The sequence below is a fragment of the Hyperoodon ampullatus genome (genome assembly GCF_949752795.1).
Source record: "Hyperoodon ampullatus genome assembly, chromosome: 15".
NCBI classification, from domain to species: Eukaryota; Metazoa; Chordata; class Mammalia; order Artiodactyla; family Ziphiidae; genus Hyperoodon; species Hyperoodon ampullatus.
Window position 1 is genome coordinate 75,870,543 of NC_136928.1, and position 15,471 is coordinate 75,886,013.

Sequence of the window (15,471 nt, forward strand, 5' to 3'; positions counted from 1 at the left end):
CCAATATTGTGTTTCATCTATTGGCATAAATTTGCTGAGAAGGGACAAGGGAATTCAAAACAAATCTGTAATTAATACAAACAGAGTCTCTTTTTCTCATTAATGGAACCTGAGAGGCAATGACATCAGTCATCCAAATGTGTATATGTGAATTGCAAGTTCATATTGTAATTATTTGTGGGCTTGGCCCTCTCATATTTTAGACAGATACTTGAAAGAAAATAATGAAGTCCTCTTGTAAAGGTCTGTTCCAAGGAAGGTTGATTAGGCCTCAGTTAAGCCTAATCCTCTTTTTACTTCCTCTAGGAAGTAAAATACTAAATATTTCCAGGCTTTCCCTACATAATTCAGTGTACTAATCTTTTATTGGAATTTGCTGTTCACTCATCTTTTCTAGGGTGTAAAAGACATTTAGAAAAAATAAGATTTCATTTTTCTATGAAAAATAATATTTCAAAGGTAAATATTTTCATGTGAAAAAGTACTTAAAATCTTTAACTTTAGTGGATAGCAATATCAGAATTTAAAAATAAAATCTATCAGGGAGATTGGTTCAAGATGGCGGAGTAGAAGGACGTGTGCTCACTCCCTCTTGTGAGAGCACCGGAATTACAACTAACTGCCGAGCAATCATCGACAGGAAGACACTGGAACTTACCAGTATCTGGTACCTTCCAAAAAAGATACCCCACATCCAAAAACAAAGGAGAAGCCACAATGAGATGGTAGGAGGGGCGCAATCACAATAAAATCAAATCCCATAACGGCTGGGTTGGTGACTCACAAACTGGAGAACACTTATATCACAGAAGTCCACCCGCTGGAGTGAAGGTTCTGAGCCCCATGTCAGGCTTCCCAACCTGGGGTTCTGGCAATGGGAGGAGGAATTCCTAGAGAACCAGACTTTGAAGGCTAGCAGGATTTGATTGCAGGACTTCGACAAGACTGGGGGAAACAGAGACTCCACTCTTAGAGGGCACGCACAAAGTAGTGTGCGCATCGGGACCCCGGGGAAGGAGCAGTGACTCCATAGGAGACTGAACCAGACCTACCTGCTAGTGTGGGAGGCTCTCCTGCAGAGGTGGGGGGTGGCTGTGGCTCACCGTGGGGACAAGGACACTGGCAGCAGAAGTTCTGGGAAGTACTCCTTGGCGTGAGCCCTCCCAGAGTCAGCCATTAGCCCCACCAAAGAGCTGGGAAGACTCCAGTGCTGGGTCACCACAGGGCAAACAACCAACGGGTGGTGGGGGGGTAGGGAACCCAGCCCCACCCATCAGCAGAAAACGGGATTAAAGTTTTACTGAGCTCTGCCCACCAGAGCAACACCCAGTTCTACCCACCACCAGTCCCTCCCATCAGGAAACCTGCACAAGCCTCTTAGATAGCCTCATCCACCAAAGGGCAGACAGCAGAAGCAAGAAGAACTACAGTTCTGCAGCCTGTGGAAGGAAAACCATGTTCTTGGATTGGAAGAATCAATATTGTGAAAATGACTATACTATCCAAAGCAATCTACAGATTCAGTGCAATCCCTATCAAATTAGCAGTGGCATTTTTTACAGAACTAGAACAAAAACTCTTAACATTTGTATGGAGACACAAAAGACCCCGAATAGCCAAAGCAATCTCAAGGGAAAAGAAACGGAGCTGGAAGAATCAGACTCCCTTACTTCAGACTATACTACAAAGCTATAGTCATCAAGACAATATGGTACTGGTACAAAAACAGAAATATAGATCAATGGAACAGGATAGGAAGCCCAGAGATAAACCCATGCACCTATGGTCAACTAATCTATGACAAAGGAGGCAAGGATATACAATGGAGAAAAGACAGTCTCTTCAATTAGTGGTGCTGGGAAAACTGGACAGCTACATGTAAAAGAATGAAATTAGAACACTCCATAACACCATACACAAAAATAAACTCAAAATGGTTTAGAGACCTAAATGTAAGACTGCACGCTGTAAAACTCTTAGAGGAAAACATAGGACGAACACTCTTTGACATAAATCACAGCAAGATATATTTTTATCCACCTCCTAGAGTAATGGAAATAAAAATAAACAAATGGGACCTAATGAAACTTAAAAGCTTTTGCACAGCAAAGGAAACTACAAACAAGACGAAAAGACAACCCTCAGAATGGGAGATAATATTTGCAAATGAATCAACGGATAAAGGATTAATCTCCAAAATACATAAACAGCTCATGCAGCTCAATATTAAAAAAAAAAAATCAAAAAATGGGCAGAAGACCTAAACACACATTTCTGCAAAGAAGACATACAGATGGCCAAGACGCACATGAAAAGCTGCTCAACATCACTAAATATTAGAGAAATGCAAAGCAAAACTACAATGAGGTATCACCTCACACCAGTTAGAATAGGCATCATCAGAAGATGTACAAACAGCAAATGCTGGAGAGGGTGTGGAGAAAATGGAACCCTCTTGCACTCTTGGTGGGAATGTAAATTGATACAGCCACTATGGAGAACAGTATGGAGGTTCCTTGAAAGACTAAAAATAGAATTACTGGATTACCCAGCAATCCCACTACTGGGCATATACCCAGAGAAAACCATGATTCAAAAAGACACATGCCCTCCATTGTTCATTGCAGCACTATTTACACCAGCCAGGTCATGGAAGCAACCTAAATGCCCATTGACAGATGAATGGATAAAGAAGATGTGGTACATATATACAGTGGGATATTACTCAGCCATAGAAAGGAACGAAATTGGGTCATTTGTAGAGATGTAGATTGATCTAGAGACTGTCATACAGAGTGAAGTAAGTCAGAAAGAGAAAAACAAATATGGTATATTAACGCATATATGTGGAACCTAGAAAAATGGTACAGATGAACCGATTTGCAGGGCAGAAATAAGAGACACAGATGTAGAGAACAAAGGTATGGACACCAAGGTGGGAGAGTGGTGGTGGGGGGTTGTGTGATGAATTGAGAGATTGGGATTGACATGTATACACTGATATGTATAAAATGGATGACTAATAAAAACGTGCTGTATAAAAAATAAATAAAATTCAAAAAAATATATATCAGTTTGTCATAAAACATTATTTCTTATGTTTTTAAGACTCTTAATAGTTTAATTCTTTGAATCTTGAAAGTTGTTTTTTAAATTATTTTATTTTTCTCATGGAATTATTTCATTTGAATGTTTAAATAAAAATACTTGAATCTTAAAGTGATAATAGGTAATATTTTGAAATTATATACAACAGAAATGCTTCGGCATATTTTTAAAATGTATTTTCCCCTCTATTTTTTTAGAATAATTCTGTAGCTCGTGCAGTAATGCAGTCCCAAAAGCCACCCAAGAATTGTAGAGAAGCTTTTACTGCTGATGGTGATCAAGTTTTTGCAGGGCGTTATTATTCATCTGAATATAGAAGACCTAAGTTTCTCAGCAGAGATGTGGATTCTGAAATAAGGTTAGTGTCCAGTGTAGCTTTACTGTATTATTCCCACTAGTTCTTTGGGGTTCATTTCTTTTCATATTACTCTATTAGTAGTTATGTCAGTGAAGAATTGTGAGTAATCTGTTTGGTCTTAAAAGATCATTTAGCTGGATGTAGAATTCTATTTATTTATTTATTTTTTTGCTTTATAACAAATTTAATCAGTTATACATATACATATGTTCCCATATCCCCTCCCTTGGATGTAGAATTCTAGATTGATGGTTATTTTCCATCATGACTTTGATGACAGTATTCTGGGCTTGATGAGCTGGTCTGCACATTGATTATTACCTGTCTGCAAGGAGGTAAGGAACTTAACTCAGAATGTAAATCAGCTACATCACTATACCATTGTTTAGTTTTGCTGATTTTTCTCAGTGAGAGTACAAGTGTGCTGGGTATACATTCTGGCTCAAGGTCCTTGCTGTGTCTCTGCCTGTTACTTTGAGTCGCACTGTTCTAGAAGAAAAATCAGTTGGCACCGTTAAATCAAATGCTTAGGGAGACAGAGCTGCTAGAGGAGACGCAGTGAGAAGCCAAACCAAAAACTAAAGGTACTTAATAAGATTCAGACACGTGCAAAAAGAATTTTTGGTACGAGAAAAGCATGATTTTCCCAACTGAACTGTCAGTTGATGAATTGATAGGGTGGAGCTGAATTAATGACCTAGAAGACCTCAAGCAGAAGAACATAGAACTTAGGTAAAAGCACTATCTAAGAAAACTGAGTAAAAGTGAAAGTATTCTAAATGGCTTTTATATATAGGGGGAAATGAGGTTTTTTTAAAATAGATATCTGATTTTCAAATTATATTAGTTATTTTTGTATGATTATGAGAGCAGCATGAAGCAAAATAACCATAGTGGATATTGGGAAATTTAGTAAAATTTCTTTTTTAGCAACAGAAAACTGTTGAATGACCTGCAACTTGTTATTACAGCACTCAACACACATTTTAAATTGACACTGAATCTTTGTGATAGGATAGATGAAAATTCATCAATGTTTGAACGTACCTGTATAAAATTGACCTGTAAAGTGATAAATTGTTGTCCGCTGTGCCATGACACTTAAATCAGGCCCTTCTAATTCTTAACTGGGTAAGACTAAATTATATAGTACTCAAGCAAACATGAATGCAAATGTATAAACAATATCGTGGTAGTGTTACGGTGTGTAATTCATGCTTTTTCTTTCAACAAAAAATGCCTTGTGCATTTGTGTTCCACATCTTTAAAAAAAGTATGACATTCTTGGAAAAGGTAGTAAGTGTATCAGCAGCAAATCAGGATCCCTGATTCTAGCATTTTAGTAGTAATGGTTTAAGACTTATTTATGAAGTTAATAATTGGCTTCATTTTTAGCTAAAATATTTGCATCAATGTGTAGTGGACAGAGCTTTTGTTCTAAAAGCCAGGTGAACATTGGTTTTTTAAAAATTGTTTCTCACCTTGATAAACTTTATTGATTGAAAATATACTAAGTTATCATGATACTTAAATGATATTTGTGTCATCTGTTTTGACCTGAACCAATATGATAGTTGTCTGATATTTGGAAATTTTAAAAAATTCACTGGTGTTTTTTAAATACGGAAAATATAAATTGGAAAACAAAAGTAGCTCATAATTCCATCTCTCCACAGTCCCTGTTGACATTTTTTAAATGATTAAAAGTAATATAGGCATATAGTGAGAAAATTCAAACAGTACAGAAATGAATGCAATGAAAAGTGAAGCCCTTTGCCCCCACTTAGGTATAATGTTTTCAAGGTTCATCCATTTGTGCTGTGTATAAGTACGCATATGGTTTCTGTGTCTTGCTTTTTGTCTCTCAATATTATATCTTGGAGATTGTTCCATATCAGGACACTTAGAGCTGCCCCTTGGTATGGCTGTTCCATAATCTGCCTGACCAGTTCCTGTTGATGGACATACGTGTTACCTGAAGTTTTCTCCTACTATAGCAGTGCTGCAATGAGAATGCACATGTGTATCTTGGCATACTTCTGAAAGTATATGCATAGATTAAATTCTAAATGGTGAAAATGCTGAGTCAAAGGATATGTGAATTTTAAAATTTTTTAATAGCTGTTGCCAAATGACTGTCATTGTTTTATTAACATACAATTTATGGCCTGATTTTAAATATTTAATAACATTAAACAATTACTAATATTTTTAATACTTAATAATATTAAATGGGCCTAAATAAATAAATAAATATTTAAATTTTATTTGATTATTATATAAGTTGATCATTTAATAGCAATTGCTATTTATTTATTAAAATATTTATTAATATTTATTAAAATAAGTATTTAAATTTTATTTTGTTATTATATAAGTTGATCATTTAATAGCAATTGCCAAATGACTACAGAACAATTGATTCCCTAATCCCCTCTCACACTATGAGTATATGAAGTATGCTTTTCTGTACCCTCATTAACTCAGCACTGGCAGGTTCCTGTTGATGAAAGATGGCTCTGAAAAAGTTTTTGCATCTGGCTCCATTTTTACCAGAAATACCACACTTTCTCTCCCCTTTTTCTCATTTTATCATTTGTTTATCATTCATTCAGCTAACGTCATTGGTTTTTGTTTTTAATTTTGAGAATTCCACAAGGTAGCACAGTTCTAATAGTTCATCAAATTTAAGATGTTCTATTATTTTATATACCAGTAAAAAAGAAAAGTATTGATAGTTGAACCATTGACTGGAAGATGATTTCAGAATTCAGAGATGTTAAAATGTGGAAAAATGTGCATCTTAGTGAAATCTGGCATACGCTCTTTATCAGAGAAAAGTTGTTCTTAATTGCACAGGTGGTTCTCTTCTACCAGGCACAGAGTTTTAGAAGACAGAGTCAGTGAGACAGGAAAAGATCACTTCTGAAGACAGTTGCCTCTGCTGGCATAGAGACCCTCTATGGCTTTGGCATCTGCCGACCTTATCCTCCACCTCTTTTCATTGTCCTCCTCTCCTTCCCTTTCACTCCCCACACATTCATAGCATTTATTCACCACAGAAAATGTTGAGCTGACCTTCAGTTTTACTGACCTTCAGTTTTATTTGTTTTTCACCTCTTTGTGCCTTCGTGTATTTCTTTCCATCTTCTCTAGATGGTCCATCTGGTGAAAACTTAAGAGAACACAAGTCAGTTGTCACTTCTCCCAGACTTACTCTTAGGTTCCCGTGGTATTGTGGACATATAGTGCAGTGTCCTGTTCACATTTCAATGTTATGGTTTATTTCCTGATGTTTTGCCTTTTTGTTTGATTCCTTTATGCCTTAATTTTTTTTTCTACCTCTGCCTATCACTGTGCACAATGCCTACCACAGATAAAATCATAAATACTTACCAATGAAGTAAGTAAAATTTAATTCCAGTTTAGAAGATGTTTTTTGAAACCTCTGTATTTTCATGTTATGAATTACTTGGTAGGGATACAGAACTGGTTTAACTGCATAGGTTTTGCAAAAAAGCTATTAAAAATAGGGCTTTCTTTGTAAAGATCTAAATATTTGTAATATTCAGAAGTAAATTTAAAGTATTTTTGTACCCTCTCTTCTCTATTAAGTGACTTGGAGAATGAGGTTGAAAATAAGAAAGCCCAGATATCAAATCTTCAGCAACATTTGTCTGCCCTTGAAAAGGATATTAAGCAGAATGAAGAACTTCTTAGACGGTGCCAACTACATTATAAAGAGTTAAAGGTAAAAAACATCATTTCTTTTCTCAACTTAAACACTTCCAAGTTATTTTTAAGGTCTTAACATTCACTTAGTTAGACGAATAGTTCTCAACTATTTTGGCCTCAAGCCCCTTTACAATCTTAAAAGAGCTTTTGCTTGTTTGGGTTTTATCTATCAGTATTCATACTATTAAAACTTAAAGCAAAATTTAAGAATGTTTATTAATTCATTTAAAAATAATAAGTACATTATGTGTTAACGTAAATAACATTTTTATGAAAAATAACTATTTTCCAAAACCAAAAAGATATAGTAAAAAGATTGAGGTTTTTTATATTTTTTTAAATCGCTAACATCTGGCTTAATAAAATTCACCTGAACTGTCATATCAGCTTCTATAATCAGTCTGTTGCAATATTACACATCATAGCTATAAACCTCCTGTACACCTGTAAGAAATAGATAGTAAAATTGGTCTTAAAAAAAATAATGCCGGGCTTCCCTGGTGGCGCAGGCATTAAGAATCTGCCTGCCAATGCAGGGGACACGGGTTCGAGCCCTGGTCCGGGAAGATCCCACGTGCCAGAGAGCAGCTAAGCCTGTGCGCCACAACTACTGAGCCTGCTCTCTAGAGCCCGCGAACCCCAGCTACTGACCCCGCATGCCACAACTACTGAAGCCTGCGCACCTAGAGCCCGTGCTCTGCAACAGGAGAAGCCACCACAATGAGAAGCCTGAGCACAGCAACAAAGACCCAACACAGCCAAAAATAAATAAAATAAAATAAATTTTTTTTAAAAAAAGGCTTTTAAATAAATAAATAATAATGCCTTAGTGTTTTTATGAAAATAGTGTTGACTTCATGGACCCTCTGAAAGAGTCTCAGAGACACCTAGGAGATAGTGGGATTGGACTTTAAGAACCACTGGAGTAATCTTTCCATAACTTGAGACTGGATGTTTCAGGAAAGTACTTTCTCTGTGGACTCAACACTGTCATCATTTTAAATGCTAAGGTGGAGTACTTATATCTGCTTTGCATGAGAGTGGATTAGCAATAATGGTGATCAAGGCAGACTTTATACATACATTTCTTTGGTTCATTTAATACTAATGTGTCTCTTTCATTAACTATGGAATCCTTCTGTAACATAAAGCAGAGTAGAACTTTGTTGATTAATACATCCTTCCCCAGGGTTTTTGTTTTTATTTTTCATTTATTTCTAATTACTAAAATCTAAATACTGTTTTTCAAAAGATGAGAATAAGAAGAAGTATTTCTGAAATTCGGGAACTTGAGAATATAGAAGAACACCAGTCTGTAGATATTGCAACCTTGGTAAGATTCTTTTCCTCAATTTAAATGTAATGTTAAAGGACAAATCTGTCATTTAAGTTAAGAGTATCTACTCTCAGCTTTATAAAAAAATCCTTTTTTGAGGCTACTTTTTATGATTGCTATATCCATTTACAAATAAGGTAGAAACTACCTGGTGTATGGCCTTCAAGTTCCTTAATATTTTGTATATGTAACTTGCATGCATTGTAATTGGTTTTGTCTTCTTCTGTTGATACATAAAATAAAACTTTATCAGAGTTTATTATGTAAATAGTGCCCTTTCAAACCAAACTACCTAGCATAGTTTTTTTCAGAATTAATCAGTATCAATATTAGTGATATCTTTTAGTCAGTTGAAGTTGGTCTCTTTGCATTATTTTCTCTTTTCCAAGTTAATGGTTTTAACTTACCACATATTTGTTAGTCTATTTTAATTTCTCTTAGACATCTTTTTATGACATTCAGCTTAGCTCTCTGGGTTACCATAAGTAGTGAATTAGATAGATTGCAGAGTCTTGTTAAAATGAATCAGTTTTTACCAATTGTCTACTCTCTACCAGGCATCATGTTAAATGCTGAGGGACACAACAGTGAACAAAACAGATCAAGTCCCTGCACCGATAGAGCTTTACTCTAATAAGAATTTGTCTTCATTTTTTATTAGTAATCCGGTTTTCCACTTAGTGTTTTTCTGCTTTCATTACTTTTATTGATAGACTAAATTTCTTAAAGGTATGGACTGTGTCTTGTTTATTTTTGTCTACTCAGCATCTAACACATTGTCTGGCATAAGATATATATTTATATACATTATATTTTGAAAGAAAAAGTGAGTAGATAGAATAAAAGTTACCCCTTTTGATTATGACCTCAAGCACAATGTAGTTTGTCTTCTAAATGTAATCCTTTTCTATTTTTGAACCTATTTCTTCTACCTCCTAATTTACCATTAAGAGTATGAAAATATCATAACTTGTTCTTTGTATTTGTCTTTAATCTGATTTACTTGTAGCGTATAGTTTCTCCTCTTCTAGAATTGTTTGTACTGTTTTTCCATTTGATTACTTAAAAGTGTTTTAATTAATTCTATATGCTCTGTAAATGTTGCCAGGAAGATGAAGCTCAAGAAAATAAAATGAAAATGAAAATGGTTGAGAAAAACATGGAACAACAAAAAGAGAATATGGAACATTTTAAAAGTCTGAAAATAGAAGCGGAAAACAAGTATGATGCAATTAAACAGAAAATTAATCAGCTATCAGAGCTAGCAGATCCACTTAAGGTATGTATTATTGTTACTCTACTATATATATTTTTTATGTTTCAGTTTTATATACGCGGTATACCAGCTAGATATTACCTCAACAGAATTTATGGCTAAATGTAAATGTAACTGTATAAAACCGGGCTGTAAACCAACTTTTCATCATTAGATCAATTAGAATTAAACACTCTGCTCACGCCTTTAAAGAGAATAAATTGCCAAATTTCTGACCCCCCAGAAGATTACAGCTTTTGTTACCTTTTCATTTTGTGAGATTTTTTCTTCTTTTAGAACTAGAGGCCGGACATCTTATCTGTCTATACTGTTTCTGTGCTTATCTGTTCTCTTGTCCCACTTTTCCCCAATAGCTGAAGAATTAGTTGATATAAAATCCAGCTTGAAATAAAATGCTACCCAATTCCCATTTATCAACATATCTGCATTATATTCCAACTAGAATTCAATCGGCTTTTTTTGTTTTTAAAGCACATACTTTTTGGAACCAAATTAGGGAAATAAAGTTATTTAACAATTAAATTCTGTAAATTTCATCATGTTTAATAGCTTTGTTGTCAAGTAGCTTATTATCATTCTCATTTTTATGAATAGCTCAATTATTCTCGAAACCTCAAATTTTATTTATAAGACATTAAGAAGAATTAATAATATGTTTTAAGAGGAGAAAGGTTTATTGATGATATAACCCCCTTTTTTTGCAGGAAAACTACCCCTTTGAATCAAAATGTATTTAGATATTTTAAAATTTTTAAAGAATTTGTATGCATATGAACTTTACTGTAATTGTCTCCATTGACAATTTTAGAAAACATAATTTATTAAAGGAAGTTAGAGGAGGAGCTGAGCAGAAACAACTTTTCTCTGTTTGCGGTGGCCTCTCTATAGCTGCTTTCCATAGAGCTGTGATTCCTGCCTGCTGTTGTAATGCAAGGTGGTTTACTTTTTTTCTGTTTGAGATAAGAATAAAAAATGGGAAAATAGAGTGATAAATTACTGATTAAGAAGAATAAAAAATTTTAATAATAAAGTTGTGAGGAAGGAAAAAAGTATTAAGGATACTATTGGAAAGACAAATAGTAGTTACTACAGGAAATTAGAATTAAAACACAAAAAGTCCAAGATAAAAAAGAAGACAAAATTAGTTTTTAAAAGAAAATAGAATAAGAAGAAATAAAATAAGTATGAAAACTGTCAGGAATAGGAGAGAGAGAATTCAAAACTCAGAAATTAGAGCAGTGAAGTTAAAACAAAGATGAGGTAATAGAAAATTTTAAATGGGTGAAGGATTGAGCAGGGAAACTTAAAATCAAAATGATAAAGTATGCTAAAACAATATAGGAAAAGAAATAATTAGCACCCAAATTGTCCCAGATAGCTTAAAATTAAAAACAAACAATGAAGGATAAGCTGTGTTCTGTTCTTTTAGGGATGTGTAGGCTAACGCAACTCCTGGAATTGGGAGTGCATAGATAAGTTCAAGAGCAGAAAATATGGGCAGAAGGCAGTAAGAATTCTTGGTCTTAAGTTCTTTGCCTTGGTTGCAAATAAGTGAAAGCTAGATGAATCCTTCAGTAAACCTGCATGCAGTCAGCCAGTGGCCAAGAGGGTTTTCCTTTGCAATATCACATCCCAATAGCCATTCCAATAGGTAACAACAGGACCAAGAATATTTGGCTAACAAAAGAATTCAATTCCTCAGAAACTGTCTTTGTGATATATTGGCAGCTTCTAAATATAATCTGTTTGCTCTCAGGATGTTTGTTCATGTTGTGTCAGAGGAGTGGTGAGGAGTGGAATACTCTGTTCAAATATGTAGTCATTGAAATCTTCGCATAAGATTTCAACATTTTTCTCCCTTTGCACAGTTTATTTTGATTTACACTGCAAACTTAATGCTTTGGTCACAAATTAAATTTTTTGTACATGGAGCATGACCTACATCAAAAATGATGGTCTGCACTTTGGAGTAGGAGTGCCTCTCAGTTTCTGATAGCGATAATGAGGGTTTATTTGGATTGAGGCTGACTATGCTTTTGAAAATTCCAAGGTCTAATGATCTATAGCTTTTTAAAACCTCATAATTGATGTAGAGTTATATGAAGCAAGCGGCTATAATACATACTGTAGCAATTTATCCAATGTTGTCGGGTAACTAAAATTGGTTATTTAGGCATCAAAGAGAATACAATTTTTCAATGATTCTGTCCCTTCTAGCATCTCAGCCTGTCTTTTTAAAGGCTGAACTTTCTAGGGCTACATCAGAATTAATATTAGATCTAATCCAACCTAGTCCTCACCCCAAAACCAGGATGAGTGTCACTAACTGGCTTTTAATATCTCTAAGTCTCCGTTTCACCATGAACAAAATGAAATTAAAAGAAATACTCTCGTGGTTCCTTTTTAGTTTTAAATTTGATGGTACCTATGATATAAATTTATTAAATACATAAGGACAAGTCAAAAGCCATGGTAAACGTGGAGAAAAGAACATTAAATTCTTTTCATCCTATTTTATAAGTCAAGTCTTTCCCTTTCTAAAGTTGCTAGGAGAAAAGATTAAGCAGCACAAATCTGCCCTGATATAATTGACCCCTTTGGCTCTAGAAAGCTGATTTGGTTCCCTAAAGCAAATGTGGACATATTTATTTTGAAAGTTTCTACCAAAAATGATTCGAAAATTTAGTGTTCAACCATTCTGTTTCATAAGGTATTGCAATTTCTAACTGTAGTATCTCCTACTATGTAAATTGCACCCATTTTCTTTTATTCTCCTCAAAGTAAAGGAACAGAGTATCTCCCTACTCCATATAACAATGTTTTTATTTTTAATAGAACTCTGCTGTAAAAGCTGTATATTATTAAGTGTCCACCTTGGGTGATAGTTATTTTTAGCAGTACGAACAAGATGCAGTAAATTGTAGCCTTAGGTCAGCAAATAGCCTAAATCTATTCTTTTATATGAGGTAAATACTTGAAATGTTTAGATACTTCACATGTTCTTTTTCTTTTCGGGATATCTCCAAATATTCTGCCTTCCTTGGTGCTGTTGTTTTGGTTTGTGTTAGTTTCTTTTTCCTTATAACTGTGATTCCTGAGGCTGAACATGACCATCATAGTGTGTACGTCCAGTACTAGGCTCAAAAACCAAACGGACTAAAATTTAATTCGGTGGTTATTAAATCAAGAGCCATTTAAAAAATTGAGATTCAGGGATTCTCAGCCTACTAAAACAGAATCTCCAAAGGTGGAGTTTGGAAATCTGTATATTTTTTAAAACATCCAAATTGATGATAAAGAAGTCAATCTGTATATCAGTATTTGAGAAAGCTGCCGCAATTGCCGGCTATGTATATATATATACCATCTTCTAAATAAAATCTTTTCACTAGGCTATGCCTCCTTTAAAGAAATTTGTTTACTGCATGTACTCAAATAGAAGGCAGATTCCCATAACAAGGGAAAAATCCAGTAACAAAGGAAAATATATTTTAGTCGCCATTCATATATGAAATTATTAGGCAAAATAATCAAAATGTGTACTTGACATTAGGTCTACTAATTTAATTATACATGAACACAAAATCACAGGTACAAAGTGATATATTTAACATTTAGAAATACTTCTTTGTTTCCATTTACATTTCATGAATTAATTTTTTTAACCTTTCTCATGTGTCTTCAGCGTTGGCATCTTTACGGTGATTAGAGCTATATTTTGAGTAATTAGAAGAGTTGAGTGATGGATTTTTCCAGAGCTCTTGATCTTCTCTTTCATCTATATTATTTTAAATATAGCACTTTTAATAAATCATCTTTTGGGCTTCCCTGGTGGCGCAGTGGTTGAGAGTCCGCCTCCCGCTGCAGGGGACGCGGGTTCGTGCCCTGGCCGGGAGGATCCCACATGCCGCGGAGTGGCTGGGCCCGTGAACCGTGGCCGCTGAGCCTGCGCATCCGGAGCCTGTGCTCCGCAACGGGAGAGGCCACAACAGTGAGAGGCCCACGTACCGCAAAAAAAAAAAAAAAAAAAGCACTTGATATTTCGTCTTAAAAGTAATGGTTAGCTGTTATTCATTCTTGTTTGTATTTCTTCTCTTTATTTCTTTCTTTTGGGATTAGCCAAGTAATTTTTAGTGTTCCTTTTAAAAATTTCCTCTACTAGTTTGTTTAGCTACAATTTTTGTTTTTTTGTTTTTTTCCCAGTGGTTGCTGTGCGTTACAATATGCATCTTTACCTTATAGTTTACTACTGTTTCCCTTTAAAGTGATCTTTGGATAGCTTCTTTACAATTATATTTTGTTCTCAAAATTATGAGGTTACACCTCCAGAAATGATGACCAAATAAGTCAGTGTTAAATTTCTTCACATCTTTTCCTCCTCCACCCCAATTCACCTTTTTTTAAAACCAGGTTTCCCCTGTCAGGTACCTCTGTAATATACAACACTTGCATTGTTTTAAGTCTTTTCAGGCTAACATAGCTTCCCAGGAAACCGCCTTGTTTACCAAAATAAAGTTGAGATCACCATAAGGTATGGAGACTTCATACAAGAACTTTAATATGATAATGTGACTTCTCAATTTGGGAAACTCCTCACTTCTCTTCAGAAACATATGGATATGAACTTAATAACACTTGCCTCTTAAAGCAGCATAATCCTGTCCACTTTATTGAGTTGTCAATTAGTTTATGCCTATGCTGATAATTTTTTAAAGTAATCTTTATAGATTATTTTGGTTTTATTTAAACAGGATGAATTAAACCTTGCTGATTCCGAAGTGGATAACCAAAAACGAGGGAAACGGCATTATGAAGACAAGCAAAAAGAACACTTGGATACTTTAAATAAAAAGAAACGAGAATTAGATATGAAAGAAAAAGAACTAGAGGTTATCCATCATTTTTTTTAATGTTTTGTTTACACCCTTAGTCATGATTATTAAAGTGTGTTTTCCTAATGTCATGTTTTCCAAACATAGACATGTTGTCTGATGACTGTTTTGTATGACGTAACCGCTGTTTCAGTGAATCAACAGAGGAGAAGACTGAGGGACTCTCAGAGTGTGGGGACTTCTTAGATCAACATGAAGAGGACTTTAGGCAGCACTGCAACAGCCCCATGTAGTGTCACTGAGTGATTTGGAAAATGGCTCTCCCTCCGCTGAAATAATTCCTTAAATGCCCAGCTTGGCAAGTGCATACAGCTTCATGTCAGAAAAATGTTCCCCTGCCTCTGAGTAACTTGGGTGTGAGCTGGGTTGCAGTTCAGCTCCCACTTACTAGATAACCTTTGTTGACAACTGAAAGCAGCAGCCCTGTTTTTAGAGGAGAGTAAGTTGAGGGCAACCGTGGTTTAACCTAAAAGAGATGAATTCCAGCTTTGCTTTTACATGTCTTAGGAAAATGATTTAAACTCTGTAATTCATTTCCCTACTTGTTTAAAACTTACTGTACTACAAATGTCGTGAATATAAATACTATGTTTAATACGTTACAAACACGAGGGTCTTTGTGTTTTCAGTACTACTTGATGTTCAGAATCCATGTCTGACCTCAGCACCCTGGGTGCCAAACCTTTCATAACTGCTACTTGAAATTTGTTTCACCAGGCAATTATGGAGCTCTTACAAATTATTAAAGTTGTGTACACCAATGCAA

At 34.9% G+C, this 15,471-nt stretch overlaps 1 protein-coding gene across 1 annotated transcript in view; it reads left to right on the top strand.

Moving 5' to 3' along the window:
• The window catches only part of SMC6 (structural maintenance of chromosomes 6), a 60,475-nt gene that overhangs the window by 29,557 nt on the left and 15,447 nt on the right, over positions 1-15,471 (top strand). Inside the window, exons 16-20 of the mRNA XM_079721521.1 lie at positions 3,306-3,466; positions 7,082-7,217; positions 8,454-8,534; positions 9,646-9,816; positions 14,565-14,702. Coding sequence (XP_079577647.1) covers positions 3,306-3,466; positions 7,082-7,217; positions 8,454-8,534; positions 9,646-9,816; positions 14,565-14,702 — 687 coding nt within the window. The remainder of the gene's footprint in view (positions 1-3,305; positions 3,467-7,081; positions 7,218-8,453; positions 8,535-9,645; positions 9,817-14,564; positions 14,703-15,471) is intronic.